Genomic DNA, 17,873 nt, shown 5'->3' on the forward strand with positions numbered 1-17,873 from the left:
TTTCACCTATCAAAAATATTAGCATAATTCAATTAACTAATTTCTTTCTTTTGAATATGCCAAATTTAATTGAACGAGGATTAACAACCCATTTCCCTTACTATTTTTTTTTTCATTTTACTCTTGATTAAACCTATTGCTCTGATACCACTAAATGCCACGCCCCAAATCCGGATCATGACACGGCCGTGCTATTGCTATCTTATGCACACAATAACACGAAGCTACATAAAATTTCATAATAAAAATAAATAGTTTCATTTACTAATGTCATAACATTATTGAAGAAGTTGGAACAGTACAGAGCTTCTAAAATCTGATTATTACATAACATTTTCAATTACCCCAACCCTGAATAACATCAAGCTCCCTGCTCCTAGTGGTCTTATTCATCTGTAGAAAAAAGTAGATAAAAAGGTATGAGCTACACAGCTCAGTAAGTAACCAGGTACTATCTTATTGGATCAAGTATAATTATGCCAATGCAGTGATTAAAAAGCCAACAGTTGTAGTAAAATAAAATATTTTATAGATGATACACACAAATCAGGTCATAAAGCAATGCATGATCCATCCATGAAAGTTCATAACCATGATAATGCAAGTCATATAGAAATATTGCCATTTATCCATACTTTATAAAACATACTCTCAGACGGATGTGCTGCTATGGTCACTATAATCCCGTGACAGGGCCTGTTAATCTTAGTCGACTAATTCTGTCATTCGTTACCAACTTTAACCCGTTGGTAGAGGGCCTGTTATTCTTTGGATGCTAGCTCCAGAGTGTCGACTGGCCTCTATTTCTAGAGGTGGTCATAGCTATCTGAGAGTTCATAAATCATTTTTTTTTCTTTTATAAATCATAATCATCATAAATAGGTTGAAAAATGATAAATGGCATCATATAATTTAAAATACATAAACATGTCTCAAATATCATTTTTCATGCAGTCTAACATAATCATAATTTCATAACTCATACACCATCAAATACTCATGAAAAATGCTCTTTAATCAAATTCATGAATCACATGCAATCATCCTGATTTTGAGAAAAATATATCATAACCAATACATTTTCATAATTGTAAATAAACAGTAATTTAGAAACTTTAAGATCAGTGCCAAGGTTACCTACTGCAATATGCTTTCCAATTTCTTACGTCCGGATGACAAATCCTTGATCACCTAAATAAATCACATAGAAGTCACATTATTCTCTATTTATTTCATAATTTTCTAATTTATCATAATATGAATTTACTTGCTTGGATCTCAAGTCCAATTTACTTAATTTAGAGCCCTTGGCCTCGATTTAGAACCAGATTGGGTTCACGTAGGTCAATTGGGTCTTTAATTAAAGAATTGGGCTCGGTTCCTGATTGGGTCTAGCCCTATCAGGTCAATTTGGTTTTCTGATTATGTTATTGGGCTCAATTTCAAGTCCAATTAGGTTTAATTTTGGTCCAGGGTCAATGTGGCTCATCTAGGCTTGAGTCAGGGTCAGCCCAAAGTCAATTCGGTCTCAATTTAGTTAAACTGGTTTTGAATTGGGCTTGATTCATATTCAATTTGGGTCTGCTGAGACTAACTCAGCTTAATTAGGTTCAGACCCAACTCAATTGGGCTTAATTTGGTTCGGATTTAACCCAATTTATAGTTTGGGTTCGTCCGGACTTAGCCCAATCTGATTGGGCTCGGTTTTAGTCAAATTTGGCTAAACCCATTTTTCTTTTCTTTTATTTGGACCTAACAGGTTCGGACCCGTACTCGGATCAGACCCGTTAGGTCGGACCCGTTAAGGGTCTCTCTCTTTTTCTTTTTTCTTTTCCTTTCCTTTTCTTTTCTTTTTCTTTTCTTTTTCTTCTTTTCTTCTTTTTCTTTTCTTCCTTCTCCCTCCCCGAACCTTCTTCTCCCATTCTTTCTTCTTTCTTTTTCTTCTCCTCCTCTTCTCTTCTCCTGATTTCTCCTTCCCCCTTTCTTCTCATTTCTTCTCTCGTGGAAGGAAACGAGCGAGCTCGGGAGGCTTGGGAGGAACGGGCAGCGGCCGATAGCGCCCGGCGGCCGGCCTGCAGTGCCCACGGCCACACCCGCGGCCGTGCCCATGGTCGTGCTCGGGGGTGCATCGACGGCCTGCGGCCGCATCGGCATCCCGCAGCCGGCAACCCACGGCCTGCGATCTACGGCCGAGGCCGGCACTCGCGATTGCGGCTGCGGATCATCCATTGGTAAATCTTTTTTTTTTTTTTTGCTTATCTCCTCCCCCTTCCTTCTCCCGTGAAGGGGGATCGGCTCGGGAGAGGGTCGGCTTGAGGCCGGCGGCACCAGCTACGCCTATGGCAGTCTCGGTAGCCACGGTCTACCTCCCCCTCTTCATCTCTCTTTCTTCCCTCTTCTTCCCTTCCCGTTTTAATTTTTATTTTGTTCTAAATCTACTCTACAAAGCATAATTTGTAGAGGAAAGGAATTGAAGCTTACCTGATATGAAGGTGGTCGTCCGCCTCCTACTCCGGCGATGCGGCCTTCTGCTCCAGCGGCGCGGGTCCAACACCAGGTCTTGCCAACCGTGAAGGGTTGTGAGAGAGAGACAGTGGAGAAAAAGGAAGAGGGTGATGAAAGTCTCCACCGATCGGGGCTTCTTGTAGCCTCTGATTGCAGGGGAAGGCGGATGGTTGTAACCGCCCGCCATCAGGTAACCCAAACGCCTGCCCTTTGGTGTGCTGGCCTCCCCCGTTTCTACTAGAAACGGGAACGGTTATCACATCCATATAAAATTTTCTTGAATCCATCTTGGGCCAAACTTTAGGGAGACCACGCTTTCTTGCTCCGGCGTGGTCTGATGCCTCAAAAATCACTGCCCCAAGTTTGCTTAATTCATATTACTCTAATTGGATTAAATAATTCTTTTTATCCACAATTTTCTATCAGCATTTTTGAGTACTTGTGTTTTTTTTTTAAGTATATATTATCTGCTCATATTAATTTTATATAAGTACAGTCAGCTAAATCACTAGAAAGTAGATTGCATAGTAGCGGAGGAACAGAAACATGTGCTCAGGAATGCGCCCAACCACTCCGGCTGACTTGTTTTCAACCAGATCCGGTTCGGTGCCGCTGCAGCACGCATTATAAAATGGGATCGCTCGCCCAGCCTAGACTCTATCCAACATCAAAGAACCGTGCCCAGCGCACCCGGCCGGGCCCCACAGCCCAACGCTCCCACGACCCCTCCCTCGAACCTTCCGTCGTCCACCCCCGCCTTACCCTCCCTTCTCGCCCCCAAAAGTCGTCGCTAAGTCCTCTCTTACCACACCGATACCGCCCAAAACAAGAAGCGCCGATAGAACGATCCATCGACCCCGGAAAAAAAAAATGCAAGCGATGGAAGGTGGCCAGCCCGGCTCCACCGGTGGCGGCAGCGGAGGAGGAGGAAGCGGCGGCGGCCCTGCTCCTTTCCTGCTGAAAACCTACGACATGGTGGACGACTCCGCCACCGACGACATCGTCTCCTGGAGCCCCACCCAGGCCAGTTTCATCGTCTGGAATCCCCCCGACTTCGCTGCCCACCTCCTCCCCGCCTACTTCAAGCACAACAACTTCTCCAGCTTCATCCGCCAGCTCAATACCTACGTAATTTCTAAAATCCTAGCTAGTTTTCCCTGGTCGATTCCAAGAAGTTCTTGTTCTTGTTTTTTTTTATTTTGATGGAATTGATCTGCGATTAAAGTCAAAAATTCAATCTTGATGGATAGGGTTTTCGGAAGATCGATCCAGAGAGATGGGAGTTCGCGAACGAGGAATTCGTCAAGGGGCAGAAGCATTTGCTCAAGAACATCCACCGCCGCAAGCCCATCCACAGCCACAGTCACCCGCCGGGCTCATTCGCCTACTCCGAGCGGGCGGCGCTGGAGGAGGAGATCGAGAGGATCACGCGGGAGAAGGCCGCCCTCCAGGCCGACCTGTGGCGGTTCAGGCAGCAACAGTCCGGGACAAAGATCCAGCTCGACGACCTCGAGCGGCGGCTGGCCGAGATGGGGCAGCGGCAGCTCAAGATGATTGCTTTCTTGCAGAGGGCCTTGGAGAACCCCCGGTTCGTGGAGAATCTTCTGAAGATGGCAGTGGCTTCGTCGGTGGATTTCTCGGCGATTCATAAGAAAAGGCGATTGCCGGGGATGGAGTATTGCCAGGAGGCCCCAGAAAATAGCTTCTATGATGATCATAGCAGCACTTCGAAGTCCGACATCGGGCATGGATTCCACATGGATTTTTGTGATAAGCTAAAATTGGAGTTGTGCCCAGCTATTTCGGTTAATTTGGTCGCTGTGAGCACTCAGAGCTCCCATGAAGATAACGATAGCCCGCGCATGAAGCAACCTGAGTGCGGCCCCGTGAGAATGGAAAACCTTCCTTTGTCACCGCAGCCGCTAGATCTTTCGGATACAGGGGCATCTATATGTCCGACAAAGAATTTGTTGCTTCCAAGAGCAGTTGATGAGGGGGATGGGAACTTTTCATGCCATTTGAATCTCACTCTTGCTTCATCTTCTATGCAAATAGACAGTAATCAGTATTCAAGCAGAACTTCAAACTCAGTCGATCATGATGTCGCCAATGCTGCCAATTCCAGCGAGTTAGGAGCAGCCAACATACATAAGGACGACAATCTTGGTAAAGCTGTTGGGAATATCCAAAGTACTTCCGCCGATGCAAAAGCTACCTCTCTGCAAGAGGTCGCTCCAAGTAGTAATCAAGAACCTGCATCTCATGAACAAAGAGCAAATGATGTGTTCTGGGAGCAATTCCTAACCGAAAGGCCAGGTTCTTCAGACACTGAAGAGGCGAGCTCGAGTTTGAGGGCAAATCCTGGTGATGAGCAACAGGAAGAGAGGAAGCAAGCCAATGAGGACATATGGAGAAACAGAAAAGATATGGAGCAGCTTACTCTCTGAGTTGCTCATACAACAGTCTCGTCTTTGGTTTGGTTCCATGAGATACATGTAAGATTTCACAACCAATAACCTTGTACAATCTACAGTTATGGTATGAATGTTTCATCTAATATAAGCTAATCATGATCCAGTGTCCTATACATGTATACATAAATCTGATGGTGGATTAATGCTCGAGGAGTTGGTCTTTTACTTCAAATCAACAAAAATAGTTATGTGCTGATAGATGCTGCTATTCATCTCAAAACATTTTTAGTATATATTTATTAGAAAATTGAGAAAGGACATTATGTCTAGCTAAGGACTAAAGTGACTTATTCAATTATTTGAGTGATTGGCCAATGGATTTGTTTTACATAATTTGTAAATATTTGCTGTGAACCTTCTTTCTACTTTGGTTGGATTCTTTTTGTGGTCCTTTTCTATATTTCGCATGTTTTGTTTCTCTGATAGCTTTCTGTTTAAAGTACATTGAGTTTCTATATTTTTCCAAATAGAGCCTAGCTTATAAGCAAAAGTTCTCAGCAAGCATATTTTCCCTGAGCAAGTCATGAGTTCTCACTGACAAATTTTCTTGTGACTTTTGAAGATGTTTTTAGAAACATCGGAGGTATAACAAACAAAGTTTTGTACCAATCTCGAGAAGGAAGAAAATTTGATATAGTCATTAATAATTTACTGATGCATTCTACATAGAAAAGGATGACTTTCATAATTTTCTGTTTTTTCCCTGTTTTACTGTTTTAGCAACATGCATCACTTTGGCATCTTGTCCAGATTATGCAGTTCCATTTGCAAGTTTGCAAATTTTTTGTGGTTTTGGATTCTGTTTTCTTATAGTATCCTTGTTAGAATTTAATGTAGTGTAATGGCATTTATGGTCTTCACCCACCATCTCTCACCATCTTAATTAGTGAAAGTACTAGTAGCTTTCCCTTCTTGGTGTAGAGTATAAAAAGGCACATCAGTGCATGAGGCTCCCACCACTACGGGGTTTGGGGAGGGTAGAATGTACCCAGCCTTACCTGCGTGCATAGACTATTTCCATGTTTATTACAATGGAGCAACCCTACCATTGCGCCAAGACCTGCCCTCTCTTGATTTATTATAATCTTTGTAAAACTTACATGAGTTGTTGTAGCATTTTTTATTACCTTACTGTTCTATAGACCATTATGTTCTAGCTAACCATTTCACTCTCAGTATTCATAGTCAGATGGTTATTCTAGTTCTTCCCAATTGATTTGTTGGACACTGTTTACTGTTGCATCAGTGTCATTTGTTGTTTACTTTTAAGCCTATAGGCATATACAGGGATGCAAAAAATATATATGTGCACAAGAGCTTGTGCTTGTGTGTATATTACGATATTGACACATGCAACATATGCCGGAATAAGGAAATTACTAGAATTTGATATGTGCAATGCATGTGGTGTGTGGATGGACAACACCCCAACTAGAGCGTAATTGATGCTATTAAGTGTTTGAGGTTATTTATAGAGTAGATAGAGATTTGGCGGATCTAAGAGGACATATAGGGACACTCCTTGTAGAATTAGAGATGCACATCCTGGAATATATAAATGGCTGGGTTCTTTTATTATGTACAAAATCTGATAGCTATGCCCTTGTTTTTGGTGGTGCACTTATGTTTCTCTTAGTAAAGAATGAATTTATGAGGATATCTTTATCTAAATATGAGTATTCATAAAATTGTGGAAAGTAGAGAACAAGAGCACCACAGAGATAAATTCTCTAGAAATAGAAAAAGGTTTTGTAATGGGAGTCCAGCATGGAGAGTTTTCACTGAAGGGATTCCAGCATTCAGACAGTATATGTGTGTATATAATCATTTTTTTAAATAAAAAACTATAGACTTGAAGGATTTATGTGCATAATACTTGTTCAATATATACAAATAGATCTTTCTTGAGCTATTGCAGGGTGTGGCTTTTTATGTTGTCTGTCACATTGAAATTCATAAAGTCCCCTTTCTTGATTGATGCACTTCAATTGTATGTATCGTCCTTCTAGACATAGTTTTGGGACAGGTAGGACAAGGATAAATCTATCTATCTGCAAAGCTATTGTATTTATTATGCTCTCACAACTCTCTTGAAGATCCATGAAATTTGTGCTACCATATTATGTAATATATTCTAACTATATATTAGTCAAAATCATCCATTTTCAGTTTTATGCATGGAGACTACATGTATGTTCATGTGTAAATGTACATGTATATTCATGTGTATCAATGTATAAATTCCCTAATAGGTGATATATATGATGGAGTAAGGGGGTGGTTTCTCAAAATTTCCTACATCAAGAAGAAAACTTGTGGTGTTAGGAAGATGAGAAGTCAATCATCACATACACACACACACACACACAGAGAGAGAGAGAGAGAGAGCAAGTAAAAGTAGAGGAGAGTAGGACATAAAGGAATTTGAAAAGAAGATTAACTAAGTGCCTTATTAAGACTATGATGAGGAGATTTAAACCATGATTAAAAACTTAATATCCATTTGAAAGCTTTGTATCTAGGCATTGGGTTGAGAATATACCCATAGTGAGGTATTTAGTAATATATAAGCCATAAACGGTTGTGGAGTTTACTATCTGGAGTCCAGACCCATATGATCTTTGTTTGTGGGTGGGTGTTTATGTGTGAGTGACTGCATGTGTGTAGATGGTAAGCTTTGTACGTTTCTGATTTTACACTTCTAAACAGCTATCATATATTTAACTAGTTTTGTAATGTTGATTAATTGCTATCTTCTTGGGACAAAATTGACTGAACTGTCAACCATGATGAACCAGAATATGTAAACGCACATATTTATATTATTCATGCCATTTCACATTCATACATTCGTTTTCCTTGCTTTTTCTTTATTTTTATCATGAAAAAAATGTGTAACAGATAGATAGGGAGATTTTGAGGAGTACATTTAAGTAACAAGACCATGAAACTTTAGAAAAGAATTTGGGACACAAATGTAACATGAAAGAAATATGACAACCAATAAACCTAAAAATCCATATGACAAACAATCCAGATATTATAGAAAATTCAAGTATTTTATATGATAGTATCTGCTTGTGCACGCATGCATGTATGCATAAACAAATTGATGTAGGATCAATAGGGGGTGACCTATAATACATGGAAGGACTTGAAAGGGTTGGAAAAACTAGAAAATGTTTCAAAAAATCTAGTTGCTGGCCCATTACAGAAAACAGGTCAGACAAAGGTGTTTTCTGGCAATTATAAAATTTTAAATGGGCTACAAATTGTCTTAAGCTTTTAAATGAAGCATATGTTCAAAGAACAACTTTGTAAAGGATGCTTGTCAGTAATAGACCTACAATATAAACTCAAAACATTAATTAAATATTTGTGTAAAAGATAAGTATTAAGTGATGTATAGAAAAGCAAAAACATTGATAATATTACTTGAGTGCGAAGATGATACAGGCATGATCAAGAAGAAAGGAAGGGAATTGTGTGTGCACATGTGTGACAGGGGAGGTTGGTGTTTTGTGGGGGGGTGGGGGGTGTGGGTGCAAACCTAGCCTTAAAAATCCATTCTTTGTTTCAGATTAGATTACATACGACACCTTCTAGAAGTTAGCCATTGAGCCCTATTATACTTGTTTTACAAGTAAACTAATGTTTTTAATAATCAAGTATTGAACTTCCATATGGATACACAAAGCTTATCTAAAATGTCAAATTCGAAATCCAACATAACCGTTAATAGAAAGGCGCCAAAAATAGCAGAATATTAAATTCTAATGACTTTATTACTCCAACCTTAGATATAACTAATGTAGGACTTTTGCACACCAATTCTACTTAAAACAGAACTTCAAGGCCTACTCTAAAAATTACCTAAATAAAGTTCGAAAACATTAAATCTATGATCAACTAGTTTTTTCTAGTTTACATTACGTGCATACATACAGACACATGTATACATACGTGTATACCTATACACTCACATGCACATAGATATATACACACACTTATGCACAAACATATGTTTGCATGTGTGCATATGGATGAATATGCGAACCACAGATATATACATATGATGTATCATACACGCATGTATGTCTGCAACAATCTCCACTTGCGACACTGGTCTGCTCATCTTGCTCCAATAGACTGCAAGTTAATTAGTGGTCTTGTCAAAAATGATTGCTAGCGCCTAGAAATTCCTTAATCTCTAAAACTATTAGCCAACTTATGAAGAAACTTGAAACCAAATGTTGAACCATCCCTGCCATGTGATTTCTTGCCAGACAGGAACCCCAAAAGAAAGGGAAAAAGGGAAAAAGACAAAAGATGAGGGTGGGAGGGCCTTATAGTTGAAGGACTCCAAATGGGAAGTTCAATCATCATGAGAAAGGAACTTAAAGAAGGGATGGATGGACACAAGAGAATTCAAACTTACATGCTTCTCTAAGACGTAACATCCAAGACATCCACCTGGCTCCTCGTGTCACACATGTTCAGTGAAGTATTTAATTAACCACAAAGGTTAGGCTGTGATTGAATTGGTTCACATACTGCAGTAAGAAATATATGACAGTCTAACAAGAAATGTAACATTGTAACAAATTTGCAATAGCTAAAAATATACTTGCCCAAGAGGATGATGTAATGATGTGTGATGTTTAAATAAATACATGGGTGTGGGAAGGCTGGGCGATTATATGGTCCAAATCAGGAAGTCAGCATGCAATATAAAAATTTGCCATAGTTTACAGGGACATAAACATTAAGCAATCGATTCACTTTCCTTTAAAAACTAATGTTGTCTTCATTAAGGGGAGAAAGATATGCATTGTTTCATTGTGGGGGCTAAAGGCTATCTGTAAACACAGCAGAGAGTGCAGGTTTGGATGCAAGCTGGCTACAGCAACTGACCAACTTTCTGGGAAGTTTGATTTTGTTGGAGTACATATCATCTATTGGTACTTTCAGGTTGAATTCTGAAGGAGATGCGAGGGCTGAAATTTAGGACCAAGGTTTGGGGTAAAGTGATAATGGGAAAAGGGATGTTAGGAAATGATTTCCCCAATGGTGATGAAGTCATACAAGTGGAATAGGATCATCGCTGGCTTAATCATGAAGCATGGAGGATATATTGCAAAATATTTAGAATGAGCAGAGAAAGACTTTGCAGGTTTGAGATTTAATAGATCAAGAATGATAGAATTTACGAAGAACAATGTTAAGACATTAAAGCCTCAGTGTGGTGATTTTGAAATGGGAATATTTAGTTCTACAATTTGATAGGGAATATTTCTTGTCCTCATAGGAAGGTAGGACTAGAGAATATGAATAGAGTTGTTTGTATATGAAACTCTCTTTGGAATATATTGAGTTTGGGCAGCGTTTTCTAAAAGTTGTCATTTAATGACTAATTATTAGCACTTAACTTGATATTGCTTGTTAACAAGAAACATAGCTGAAAGCGGTAAACCAGAAAGTGAGGAATCATTTGCCAGGTAGATGTTTAATTTACAGCTTCAAAATGTGTTGACACTTAAGTTTGTTGCAAATAGCATGGTGTGAGATCTTCAGGCTAGGCTCTTTGAAAAATATTTTAAGATGAGAATCCCAATTATGTAGGTTTTTTTGAATTATGATGAATTTTGCTTTAGTCCATAAATCAAATGATTCAAGCTTTGACGATTGGTTGTGGTAGGGGTTGGATGAATGCAGAAGAGGTAGGCAAAGGTTTTTCTTTCAGTAGTAAATTTGTTGCCATTTCAGTAGCCAGAGGAGGGTAAGAAACTTATAGACGAAACAATTGGTAAATTTGGATCGTAAAGTATAAGGTTAGACAAGAAATGATATGGGTAGAAATATTGGAAAACTGCCAAAACTGCAATGTCTCAACTTTAAACAGCAAATTATCATCAAAACAATCCAAAGGTTTCTACGGCCTACGCTTGAGATATGAAAATGATGCTAGTTGAAAAACTCTCAAATCATGTTAATAATTTCTTAATCTCTTAAGACTTCTCTCACTTCAACCTTACCATGTCTTATGCACATCTTAACATCTTCAAACAATCTTCATTCAAAATGATGTTACCGATACAAATGATGATAGGACTCATATTAGAAAGAATTGCCACCACAAATATAATGTTTAAGGAGATTCAGAATTTTGCTTGTTTCCTATAATGTTGCCTCAATAAAGATGATAGATAATAAAATAGAATTGCCACCACAAATATGGGACTCCTTTAATGGGTCGGGAGGAAGCTGCATTTTTTCTTAAACTTTTTAGATCAAAATAACACCTTAGCAAGTGTTATCTATGAAGCAAGGGTGTCATTTTATTTTGACTGGTGCAGACCAGTCCATGATTAACATTTTGCTCGGCCATGGATTCCTTGTAACTATTCACTCTTCCAAGGGAAAATTTGGAAAGATATCTAGCATCTAAGGTGGCATTCCTTTAATTTCATCAAGTCTTCATTCCATCAATATGCCACTCATCTGTCTTCTGCTTTTGCTTAATAATTTCAATTTGTCTTTGTTTATCTTCATCTCATGTAGATGTGCACATTGGATATGTGATTGGCACTCTTTCATATGCTCAGATATAACTTGATATAAAGATGGTCTGTATCAGATGAAGGGAGTTCCAAAAGTTTAAATCTGTGAATCAATCAGGTCCAGCAGGTTCACTTTACTCTCAAGAAAAGGAGATCATAAGTTTTAGGGAGGATACAATTTGGTAAAGGGGTTTAGGGGGAATTTAATGTTTTTTTATCTAGAAAAACGTAAGTTGAAAATAATATTAGTCTCAGTACAAAACTATAATTCAGATGTGGAATTCTAAACTCACATTTTGTTAGAAAAATTTTAAGATAAAAGTGCTTAGAAGCAGAAAAATAGAGGACTCATGCTAGGAAAATTGGATCAAACTTTGTGTCGAAATGGAAATAAGACAATTATACTGCTTACCTAGAAAACCTTTTAAAATCAGGATCAGTTTCCTAAAACCAAAGTTATATATATCGAATTCACATTCAGCCAATCAGTTGTGACAGCTTCTTTGTCTTGTTCCTTCCGGGACTACAAAATGCTAACCAAGGCAATTGTTTGTGTGCAAAGACTCGAACCTAGAGGCACAAAATTGGCTTCCAAACAATTCCTGTGCATTAAAATAGGGTTAACAAAATCTCTTGATTTTCTTTTTGCTTTTCTTTTTCTCTTTTTTCTTATTTTAATAGTTTTCTAGTTCATTTAGTTAAGACAGGAGGAAGCTTTGTTAATAGAATTCGTCAGGTTTCCATAAATCATGAGGCATGAGATAATTTGCTATCGTCGAGCAAAGTTATGTTGCGGAACTCAGGGGATAGTTGTCTTTCTGAAGATCAAGTGGTGCAATTTGTTTGTTAAATAGAAGGCATATTCTAGAATGATTTATGATCATATCCTTATAGATTTTAACAGCAACGACTGAAGCCAAAATCTTCTTCATTGAAAGAATGCCATGGTTAGTAAATTAACCTTTTTTTTTAAATGCATGCATCTGTGCATCTACTTGTTTGTGTTCGGAGGGTGGGTAAGGGAGGGATGGTTGTAAATTAGCACAGCAAGCCATGTACTAATAAACTTCTTCAACCTGTTTAGAATACATCTGTTTAGACCAAGTATATTATATCTGTGGTGAGCCTATTCTCATAGGAGGAAAGTTTTTTGTTGACTCGCACAGTTGGGCAATTGCCTTGGCAGGAAATAAATGTAACCTTGAGCTCCAGCTTTTAAAGAATATAAATTTTCCTTGATAACAAATTGAAATTCCTTAGGCTTAAAATACTTTGCAATGATATGGTCCGCTCCTAATGTCTTCAAATCACATTTTATTGGACCTAGTTTGCATAGTATATTTGCTCCTTTTAGGGCATCGGGGGAAATCCTACAGGGTTCCTGTTGGATTCATAGATTAGGCAGTCTATTTAGGTACGGCCCATATTAATTCAATATCCCTGCAGCTTGAATCTTGTGGTAGGGGTGGTAATTTATTTCAATCCATTGGATACCGACCCGACGTAAATGGAATGGGTTTATCCCACTGCTTGCGGATTTAGGTTAGGTACAAGTAATAGTAAAACCTACCTTAATCTAACTCACATGTATATAACTTTTCACAAATTCCTTTTTTGCTTTTTGCCGTAATCGCTCCATTTGTGAGAAAGATTGAACATGTGAAAAGTTACACGCCATGATGCTTAATTGTTCATTTTCTTATTAATTACTTTTCATAGTTTAAGAAATATTTGAGTTATTAAAGAACAATATTTTGCTTGCTATGTTTCTATTGTTGTCTAAAATTTGCTTGATCATCTTTTAAGTCTTTGACTCTTATTTTTTTTAATGTCTTGGGAAGTGTCTTATTTATTTTATTTTTTTATTTATTTAATTTGTATAAAAAAATAATTTTTATAGTTTACTCAATCCAATTAGTCCAAAGCACTCTATCTAACCCTGCTAACCTTGCCCCGCCAATAGACGAGTAATGGCCTACCTGATCCATCTTTGACCTGTTGTCGTACTTATCCTATGAGAGGGGAAATACAACCTTCCTAAGTCTTTGTTTTAATCTTGCATACCAACAGGCCTATAAAATGGGATACATGCTCCAATTTGGGCAGGTCCTTGGAAGAATATGAGCGAGGTGGGCCAACCAACATCGGCAAAACTGGTATTGGGCATTGTACTGATTTTCCGGCAGAACAAGTCGGTACGGGCCTGCATCGTGCCGTGTTGAGCCCGTACCGACAGTTGAACAGATGGGAGAGAGGGAGAACGAAAAAGAAAAAGACAGAGAGAGTAGGGGAGCAGAGAGGCAAACGGAAGGTGGCGGAGGCCAGCAGAGGGTCGACGGAAGCTAGCGCTAGGCTCTTAAGAATTGCAAAATTAAAATGCGGCCGACCCCTATTTCGAATGAAACAAGGGAATGGTCGCGTAAATCGCGAAAAAGCCCAGCACCGGCCTCCGCCGGCCTCCCTACCTCCTCCACTCTTTCTCTCTTTTCCCTCTCCTTCTCTGCCTCTGGCAACGAATTTTGTTTTCGTTGCTAAAACCGTACCGATGAGCCACCGGTACGGTGCGGAATAGCCGGAACTGCCTGATTCAGGACGGCTCCGCCGATGTTGGGGCCAACAAATCCAATTCTTGTAGGATATTCCTATGGCCCTTAATCATGACCTTAGTCACCGAATCCTAGTTCATGTGAAAAATCAGCCATAGCCAAGATATGCTTCAAAGATAAAGTCTTAGCTTTATTCACTTGGCTGATAAAAGGTATTTTAAACGGCTTAGCTCACAAACCAAAATATGTGAAATAGCCTACTATATTCAAAGAAGTGCTTATCTTCCAGTATCATACTGCGGATAGTCACCAATTAATGAGTCCCATATCACTTCTATTTTGTTAAGCACCTAATTTGTGAGTCTTATTATGAAAAGGCTCCCTTTCTTTTAAGAAAAATACGCCTTTGGTGCTCACTCCATATCCAGAAAGTAGACATGGAGCACATTTGCGAAGTTCTAGTGTAACATGGAAGAATATCAAGTAGTTTAGATGATAGCTATGCAATTGAATCAAAAGAGGCTTTCCCAGGTAAGTTGGTGCGCATAAAGGATTATTTGATTTGGTTTATACTGAGCGAATCAGGATGGAGTTAAGCAATAGGCTGGAAGAGTTATGCACAACAAGCCTGAGTACAGTTCTTGATTGCGACAAGTTGGTTATTCGGAACTCAGGGGAGCTCTTGTTGCGGTAGGTGTTTCTTTCCTTATGGATGTAACGGTCCTTTTAGCTAAAATGGGAGCGGCATGGCAGGGCCTGATATATGCTGTTACTGAATATTATATTAGAAGGGGCCTAAAAAATGATCACTAGATTCTTGCAAAATCCAGCATCAGGATCTTATTCATCTACTGATAATAAATATTTGGAGACTTAAATTGAGTTCCACATCATGTAGAATTCATGTTTTTTCAGGATGGCAAATCGAATGACTAATTAAATGGTTTCATATGTAGCTGATTATAGCAGATTTAAATTATTGGATACTTCTTTAACTTCATCGGATTTGCCGATTTATCTTTCAGATATACTGATGGCAGATGCTATCACGCTCCGAATTTATCGCCTAGGTCAAAAAGGTGATACAGTAGCATAAACCTTAGAGCAATGCCCATAAGATCATGCGAGACCTATAAATTGAAGAATATTTCCAATAGAACCAAAATAATTAAATTAATTATAGAATTTAACCATAATAGTTTAACTAAAAAAATTCATCATCAGAAGAATTTACTCAATTACAAATATTCAAATGTTTATCTGGTATTAGAAAATCAACGAACTCCAATGCTCGAGCTCTACGCCCGATCCATTCGAAACTAAGCATCCTATAACTCTAAAAAAGGAAAAGAAAAGAGATGGTGTGAGTTTAATTCAATAAGAATGTCCACTCACACAAGAAAATTTAAGGTAGATATGAGTCATGAACCATACCAAAATGCTGGTAAAACCATAAAAAAATAGGAAAACCCTTGGCGGCGGCGACCAGCTGGATGGAAAGTAGAAAGAAAAAAAAATGGAGGAACCCTTCTTAGAGATCCGGCCATCAACAGGGCAATGGCGGCCTTAGAACCAATGGAAGAGAGGGAAGAGGGTTTAAAGGCCATACGACGTATCCGGCAAAGTCTTCGGCCCGCTTTTCCAATGAGAATGGGTGGTGGATTGTCAGATCGCTCGACGGAAAAATCAAAAGAGACCTCACGGATTTCACTGGTGATCGATGGGGGTTTGGGTGAGATGGTTAGAAGGTAGAGGGAAGTTCATGTATAAGATGCATCTAGGGCTCCAATGAGCCGTAGACTCCTTGCACTCGTCGGAGTCCGGGAAGAAGTCGGACTCTTGGAAGGAGTCCGCTTGTTCGCACGTGAGGCACAAAAATATTTTTCTTCTTTTTTTTGCTTTGAGATTTGTGAGGGGAGGATATAGGGCTTGGGCCAATCAATGGACCGGGCCCATAAAGTGACCTTGTTATGTCAGAAGTTCTTCAGTGGAGGCTTGCTTGGATGAAAATTCTTATTATGATGGCTAAACTTTTTTGACATCTTTAGTGGTCTATTCACACGTTTCTTTGGTAGTAGCAGGAGTTCCAAGCAGTGCGAACCCACATTTCTTCCCCATGTTGGGGTTGAAATATGATGGCAGCTTGAGTCTTTGACTAATATAAACGTGTTGTTGTGTGTCATTATATTTTGCATATAACCTTAAGAAAATAGTTAGATTCTTTTTTTTGTATTATTTTTATTTGCATCAAAAACTATCAGGACTTAATCTTTTAATATGGCTTAATGATTCGGATCTAAATTTATCGGCTGCAAAGTTTAGAAAGTTCCATGACCTTAATGCTTACTTGTATGACCGGACATAATGTAGCCCTCTATAGTAGCAGTTCTGATCATTCTGACCATTCTATTAATACATGACCACCTTCAATTTTCTCCAGTCGGTACATATGTAATTTTAATTCTCTTCTTTGCTGAATTAGCCAGTTTTCTAACATTCCAACATGATCTTGTTAGTAAGATTAAATTTTTCTAGCCCTCGCTCCATTTGGTGCAGGAATCCTTGAAAGACCCTTTATATGATGTATGGCAAGAAACCTATTGGTTCCAGTTATTCATGTAATCAATGAATTCTCCATGTAATTAGGAGTATTTTCTGATACCATGGAGAAAACATTATCATGTGCTTGAAAAGAATATCTTTCGACATCGCTGTCTGCTGTGCCTTTGCTGGCCAAGAAAGCATTGCTTTGTGATGTTCGTAGACTCTTAGGTTAGGATGGTCTCTCGTAGGCTACTCATGTCTATAGGAAGGCGAACAGTGCAGCCGGTTGGGTGGCCTCATTTGCGGCCCACCACTCGGAAGTATTCATACGGGGCAAGGGTGCATCAGTGCCTCAGTCTCTTTGTCATCTTTTTTTTTTCTGATTTTGTTGGATGTACCTATGCCCGGTGCGTGTAAGTTGTTGTTGCACAAAAAAAAAAAAGAAAAAAAAGAAAAAAAAAAAAAGAAGAAAAGAAAGAAAGCATTGCTTTGCCCTTGGCATTCTGTTCTGATTGTTGTTGAGCGATGAAGTTCCCATGATTGGAAATAGGTTAGGTTGTAGCTTTTCTTTGTGCATTAGCATACTTTTATGAATTTTCTCCTCTAGTTATTTCCAAGTGTCATAGATATTGTAACACCTAATCCTTGTTCAACCGTTTCAGTTTTGCATATAATCCTTGTTCGACTAAAGCTTCATCACCTCATGTTGAGATAAGTATTTTACATTGAAGGCTTTGCGACCCAATGGATTGAAACCATTGCACTCTCATCCTACTTGGCATCTGGCGAAGAAAACATACTTTGGTCAAGGAAAGGTTTCGGAGACAAAGAAACAACCTGGTAGATGAGGTCTAAAATCATTGCTTGAGGCTCCCTTCCTTCCCTTTTATAGCTCATCTTGTAGGGTAGTGTTGGCTACACAATATAAGGATAGCAATGCTTAATCATTTAATTCGTTTAACTTATTTCAACCTATCGTACGTAGATCGGATAAGATTACCTGCTTAATAAAATAGATAGGTTCAAAAGTTGATTGTTGGCACCTTTAGTAAACAAGTCACGTTTGAGTTGTCAGAATATTTATCTATTCTATATTTGACCTGACTTGTTTCTGATCCGACCCGATCTTATTACTACCTTAACAATAAAGGTTAGCCTTTTGTCCGGCAACACCACAAAGGTCGTTTGCAAAATTAACCCACATAGGGCATGCTATATAAATTACTGCTCATCATTTATGTCCA

At 38.8% G+C, this 17,873-nt stretch overlaps 1 protein-coding gene across 1 annotated transcript; it reads left to right on the forward strand.

The window, feature by feature from the left end:
- The first annotated feature begins 3,179 nt into the window (after window positions 1-3,179).
- Window positions 3,180-5,344, forward strand: LOC103717176 (heat stress transcription factor A-5-like). The gene is made up of 2 exons (XM_008805465.4): window positions 3,180-3,633; window positions 3,756-5,344. The coding sequence occupies exons 1-2, from the start codon at window positions 3,376-3,378 to the stop codon at window positions 4,950-4,952; spliced, it is 1,455 nt and encodes a 484-aa protein (XP_008803687.2). The 5' UTR covers window positions 3,180-3,375; the 3' UTR covers window positions 4,953-5,344.
- The last annotated feature ends 12,529 nt before the right edge of the window (window positions 5,345-17,873 follow it).

This window comes from Phoenix dactylifera, chromosome 10, assembly GCF_009389715.1.
Source record: "Phoenix dactylifera cultivar Barhee BC4 chromosome 10, palm_55x_up_171113_PBpolish2nd_filt_p, whole genome shotgun sequence".
Lineage (NCBI taxonomy): Eukaryota > Viridiplantae > Streptophyta > Magnoliopsida > Arecales > Arecaceae > Phoenix > Phoenix dactylifera.